The 6526-nt window shown below is 48.9% G+C and overlaps 1 protein-coding gene across 1 annotated transcript in view; it reads right to left on the bottom strand.

Annotated features, from left to right (window-relative positions):
• RBM20 (RNA binding motif protein 20) overlaps positions 1–6526 on the bottom strand; it is a 244077-nt gene that overhangs the window by 17359 nt on the left and 220192 nt on the right. The window contains 2 exon segments of the mRNA XM_006156850.1: positions 791–1451; positions 2533–2637. Coding sequence (XP_006156912.1) covers positions 791–1451; positions 2533–2637 — 766 coding nt within the window.

Raw genomic sequence — 6526 nt, 5'->3', positions numbered from 1 at the left:
TCCTGTCCCCTGACTCTGACTCCCACCGCTGATATTCTGCAAGCTTTCTGTAGAATGAATTTCTAGTTATTTTCACTGTGAGAATATTAAGGGCTACTCTCCCTCCCTCCCCCATAGTCCTTGATGGAGCTCAGTTTCCACTTGGCAGAAAGAACAGGGGCTTAGCCTATTTTAAACTCTCACTCTTTCATGATGTCAGTGCCGGGCATAGACACAACATCACCTCCGATGGAGGCAGAGAGATCCTGGGACAAGTCTGTTTAACCATCAGATCCTGGAAAAAGGGGTCCGAGGTAGTAAGAAGGGGAACAAGTCATAACCCGTAGAGAGCCCCTGTTCCTTCCTGTCCACTTTTTTTTTTTTTTTTTGCTTGCCCACCCACCTGCTCCTAGCACAGAAATAACAGCCTGGGTGGTCCTCTGTGGAGCAGGCATGAGAGGCCACTTGCTGATTCTGAGGAACCCAAACTCCCTTTGCTGATAAGCTCATTTTAGTTGTCCAGGCCCATCTGGGTTCCTGTAAGTGCAGAGAAGTCTGTTCTATCTGGGTCTACTTCTCAGAAAACAGGCTGCCTCCTATCTGATTTCCTTTACACTATTTGCCTAAAAGCTCTCACAGTTTAACCAGGCTTTTAGAGGCTTGTCTCTATTACTAAATTACTTTCTGTGCTGGCTTTAATGCTAGTTGAAACCATACTTACATTCATTCCAGCCCATGCATGCCCACACTTCCTTAAGTGAGCAGTGGTCCGATCAACCCAACCACCCATGAGAAGAGGGGAGGTAGTTACCCTGGGTCAACACTTCTTGGCAAGCCTGGCTTTGGACGTCGGTTTCAGCGGGGGGACTGGCTTTTTCCTCCAAGGGGCTGCCTTCAACAGCCCCATCTTCGGGAGTCCCTCTGGCCTTGCAGTCATCAAGAAATGGGCTAGGCTGCTGGGCCCTCTCTTCTGCTGGCTTGGGGGAAGACATTTGCTGGACTGCAGGGACCAGACGAACATCCGAGCTCTCCACTCCCTTTGCCTCCTTCTCGTAGCAATCTGAACCCTCTAGTGAGTGGCCTGTCTCACATTCAGTTGGCTTCCGCTCAGCATCCAGATTTAGGCCAGGCATTTCCACGTCCATGTCACTGGGATGGCTCAGGGAAGCAGAAGGCAGTTCTCTGGGCGACCTGAGGCTGATTTCTGCAGCCCCGTTCCCTAGAGTCTTGACTCCCTCCTTGGTGAAATCCTTGGCCAAGTCTACATCTAGGGTGGTTGTCACACAGGGACATATTTCTGGGCATATTTTGTCTTTCTGGTCAATGGGCACAATTTCTTCCAGCTCTGGGATGTCCGGTTCCATGATAAAATCTTCCTCTTCACCCACTTCGTCCACTGTGACCAGCTCCTCCATGTTGGTGGGATACCAGCTCTCCCCCTCTGCCTCACTTTCACTCTCCCAGTCTCGCTCCTGTACAAAAACACAGGATGGAGGTCAGAGGGAGGCTGAGAGCTCTTAACCTCACAACAAGGACCCCTCAAACCAGAGAGCTCCTGAGCATCCTCACTTCTACCTGGGAACAACTGCTGGCTAATTAGGAGCTGTAAACCACGTCCCTGACTCATCCTCAGGATGAGGCTCGGCACGGCAAAGGATTTGGAACAAGCTCTTAGTGCTTAATCCACCATGTTTAAAGTAACACAAAGAATTTTAATCCCTGATACATAATAGGTGCTCAGTACGTAGTGTTTGTGTGAATGAAGTTATGATTAAATTACAAACACTCAATACTTGTTAGAGCAATTTCTGTGCATGCGGGGGCATCACTACGTTTAAGTGTGGTGAAGTCCCTCATAAAATCCCCCCGGGCAACTCCTATTGCCAAGCCTTATACTTGGCCCCTCCGAGATCAGCTTCCCTGCTGGTGATACCCATCTACTCCTGTCCCGAGCAGCCTGCGGCCCAGCAGACAGCTTTAGGAGATCAGCTTCCCTCCTGGTGATACCCATCTCTCCCGCCTCTCCTGACCGGAAAGGCACGAAGCTGGCCCTGATCCAAGGACATTTCATTTTGCTGTGGCAGCCCTAGTCCAGGAAGGCTATCACTGGGGTTTTCATCTTAATTAAGTAAAATAATCTTTACAAACATAGTAGATGCCTTGCTAATCCCAGGGTCTGGGCCTGCCGAGGTCAGAGCCCCAGCAAGAGGACCCAGAACAGTGTCCCTCCACCCACAAGGGACCTGCCTATTTTGGGAGCCTGGCTCTGAAGCCTGAGTCTGTTTGGGGGCACATGTTTTCTCTCAGGGGCACAGCCAAGTGGCTGGAGAGTGAGGTAGAGCCCGGATGTGTGTGTAAAGAGCTCTTCAATAAAGACTCTCCAATGACCCCAGGCAAAACCATTCCTCTAAAAAGCGCTGGGAGGACTGGGTTCATTCACAGAAGCACGGATGGAGTCTATACAGCAGGGCTTCACCATAGGACAGGACTCCTACAATGGCTGAAATGCAAGGGTGGGAGGGCTACGCTGTCAGCATCTGGGACTAGCTTTACCTTGGCTGTCCTTGTGTTTTCTGGCTCAGAGGACTCTGTTTCTTTCTCCTGTCTGCCCTCCAGCTGGGGACTTTCTTCCACACCCTCCTGTTCTTCTTTCCCGGCCTTACCAAAGGAAGAACAGAACAAAGCAAATCAACAGTGAGCAGTGGCTAGGAAAAGAAACAGCTCCGAGGGGCAAAGCACGCCACTGAGCGCAGCGCACAGCTGTCAGAAGTGTTCACGCCCAGCACTCCCGTTCTCCTCACTCACCCCTTGGAGGCAGCTGGTGTTCTCATTGTCATGAAACACATGAGAAAACTGAGGCTTGAAGGGGTTAAGTAACTTGCACACAGTCACACCGACCCATGGAGACAGAGAAATAGCTTGAAGGCTGGCTTGATGTCTTTTGGGGACAGAAAGTGCTGACAGATGGGGGTGAGTAGAGGAGGTCAATAGGAAACTGACTCAGGCCGGCTGAGATCCTGGAGTTGACCAACTCCTATTGGCCATAAAAAGAAAACACGCCCGGCCCAGGCTTGTGAGGGAGTTGCCACTCCGTCAAAGACTCAGAACTAGCTAAACTCAAACTAGTACTCCCTTCTCCCTGTCTGCCCTTCTTTTGTTTTGTTTTTTTTTTGAAAGATTTTTGCTACAGAGCGTGTGCACTCACAGAGGAGAGAGAGACAGAGAGAAAGAGAGAAATCATCCCCAAGGGGAAATGTCCATGCTGCCATCCCTTCTCCATTTTCCTCTCAGGATTTTGGGCACATATGCACCCAGTGTGAGTTTCAAGCCTCCAGGTCCAGGACTCAAACCACAGTTGGCCATATGGGAGTCCAGCATTAACCACTAAGCTTCCTGCTGGGCCCTCTAATCAGTCTTTAGGCCAGAGGTCAGCAAATGATAGTCCACTGGCCAAATCTGACCTGCTGCCCGCTTTTCGGATGGTCTGTGAGCTAACAATACATTTAACAAGTCGAAATGGTTATATTTTAAGTGATTATATAAATACGTACTTAAAATCCTCTCGGCCTATACAGGCTGAAATATTTATTGTCTGGTCCTTTGCAAAAAAAAGTTTGCCAACCCCTACCTTAGAAGCTTCTGGGGGCTGACTTAAAAATTTTGGCCAATGAATCGATGACTACTTCCTGGTTATTCAGGGGAAAGTTGTACTTTCTCCACATTTTTTATTGAGGCTGGTTCAAAGTAAATGACTCTAGTTTTAATTTCTTACAGGCAGACACACTTCCCTTGAGCTGACGAGGAGCCAGGTGGGGCAGGAGCTCAGGACTGACGGGTTTAACCAGCGACTATGGACAGGAATAGACAGTTAAAGGCACCAAGTCCTGTCTCCTTCCAGTGTGTGGGGTGGAAGATTCCACAGAAAGCTTTGCTCAAGTCTTCTGAGCTAATCTAACTGTAAAGCAGCTACAAATGCCTTTGTGATTTTTATAGCTTCTACCAACACGTGACTTTATTTTTATCTCCCTGAATAAATTATCCATGCCTCCATGCCATCCACCCCCCACCACACACACACACACACACACTGTTGTCAAAATAAATCATCCTTTTCCTTCCTACAGCCAGTCTTGGGTCAAAACAGTAAAGAGGACCCCTCCAGCTCAAGCTAGGAGAGACAGGGACGGCCTTCCCTGGCCAGGCCGGAAGCCCCCCTCCAGGGTCTACCTGCTCCTTGCTCCTCTCCCTGCAGGCAGAGGAAACAGGGCAGTGCCTTGAGAGCTTCCCTCTGCCCTGAGATCACTGCCCTGGGAGCACAGCTCAGAGGGAACAGACAGATGCAGCCAATGTACTCAGCGGCTCACACCAGCTCACAGGGCAAGGTATTAGGTCTCAAAGGTGGCAAACAGGGCTATGCCACCATAGGCCCGGGTCACTGCTAAACCACCTCCTAACTGGCCTCCCATTTCTGTTCTGCACTCGTCCCCAAATCTCTTTCCCCTAAGGCAATCAAGAATGATCATTCTAGGGGCTGGCAGGTGGTGTGGCAGTTAAGGCACCAGACTCCTACATGGCCAGCTGTGGTTCAAATCCTGGACCTAGCAGCTTTCTTTCTCTCTCTCTCTCTCTCTCATAAGCACATGTGCCCTGCAGCAAATTAAATAATAATAATGATAACTAAAATTAAATAATGCTTTTAAAAAAGGAATGATCATTCTAAAATGCGAAAACTGTCCTATCCTCACGGCACTTTCTCACTGAAACATGTCACTCGCCTCCCCTCGCGATTAGAATGAAGGTGGAAATCTTGACTTTGCCTACAAGGCCTTGCACGATGTCGCCCCCGTTGACAGGTTAGCCTCCTCACCGTCCATGCTAGTCCGGCTATCCTTGCTCCAGCAACACTGGCCTCTACCCACTGGGGCCTTCACACATGCTGTTTGCTTTGTCTGGTCTCCTTCCTTTCCACCCAGTGAAACTCACCATCCCCTCAAATCTCAGTAGTCACACTAATGCTGGGAAGCCTCTGGTTTGTTACAGGCACTAGCAGATTTGTATTCCTCCAACCCCTCTTAGAGCTCATGCTCAATCTTCTGTTCCTTTGAGGGATTTTTTGAGGAGCACATCTTTTCACTAGACCATGCACTTCCTAAGACCAAGGGTCATTTCAGCTTCACTCACGGCTGCAGCTCCAGTGTGAGGTGCTCCATGTCGGCCATAAAATAACGGAGGTGGGTAGGAGGAGGGAGGTAAATAACACGTTCACACCTGCCTCTCAGCAGGCTTGGGTCTCTGGCTCTGAAGTGAATGTAAGCGGTTTCTCGAATTCCTCCTCTTATGAATTGTTTATACTGGGGGCTGCATTCTTGGGGGCTCTGGGCTATATCCGGTCCACAGACATGTTTTGGTCTATACAGTCCCTAGAACGTGGAAAATTTTATACAGATATGTGGACTATGTCTTGCTCTAAGGAAATGGAGATCTGACAGTGCAGGGCAGGCATTGCTGAATGGTGGGCACAGCATGGAAGTGAGCAGGGGCGGGCCACCCCCACACACAGGCGCCAGCTCTGGAACTGCCAGGGCCTGGCCTCTCCCACTGAGCTCCCCTCCTTCTATCTGGTCCTGTGTCGCCTGCCTGGCTTCCCTTCTCTGGTGTCCAGACCCGTAACCCTCGATTCGCTCCCTTCCAGTAAGATGGAGGAGCGTTCTTCCCACGCTTTCCTTACTCAGTGACTGGCTTCTTTCCTTCACCCTTGGTCCTGCAGGCAGCGTCGGGTCTTATGTATGGACTGGGCCAAACGCTGAGCAGCACACACACTGGCTCCTCTGTCACCTTCTCCAGAGATCTCAGAGGGTACCTAACACGTGCAAGATCATTAAAGCGCTACAGCAGCTTGAGATCACACCCATTTCATAACCAAGAACATTGAGGCTGACAAGAGCAGGGTGTGCCTGGTTCTCAGAAGCCAGAACGTTGGCTCCAGACCCTGGAGCCCATTCCTGCCTAACAGATACTTAGCAAAGGCCACTCGATGCCAAGCCTTATTCCAGGGCTGGAGACACAGCAGCAAGTCCAGCAGATAGAAATCCTGCCTCACCAACTGTAGACAGCAGAGATAGTGTAATAAGAGAGTGAAATGGAGCAGAGGGTCAGATATAGGGTAAAAAACATATATATATGAAAGTAGTAATGGAATTTTATGGATGATAACATGCATGATTAAGACACTATGCAGTTTACTCTAGAGGGGAAACCACATTTAGTATGTTGTGATGATGCTCAGGGAATGAATGTAAATTTAAAAAAAAAAATTCAGAGAAAAAAATACTAAAACTGTTACCAAAATTTAAAGAAAAAACTGTGTATTTGATGACCACAGTAAGCTATATAGCCCCAGCTAGATACCATTTTATAGTATGTTCATTCTACTCACTGAGGTTTATGCCTAAAGTCAGACATGGGTTCTTGTGTATGTAAATATCAGCTGTGCTTGCTATTGCAAATATTTAGACAAATTAAGTTCATTAGCAAATCAATTAAATGG

Source organism: Tupaia chinensis, unplaced genomic scaffold (assembly GCF_000334495.1).
Source record: "Tupaia chinensis unplaced genomic scaffold, TupChi_1.0 Scaffold000520_1, whole genome shotgun sequence".
Classification (NCBI taxonomy): Eukaryota; Metazoa; Chordata; class Mammalia; order Scandentia; family Tupaiidae; genus Tupaia; species Tupaia belangeri.
This window is presented reverse-complemented; position numbering and strand designations above follow the sequence as displayed.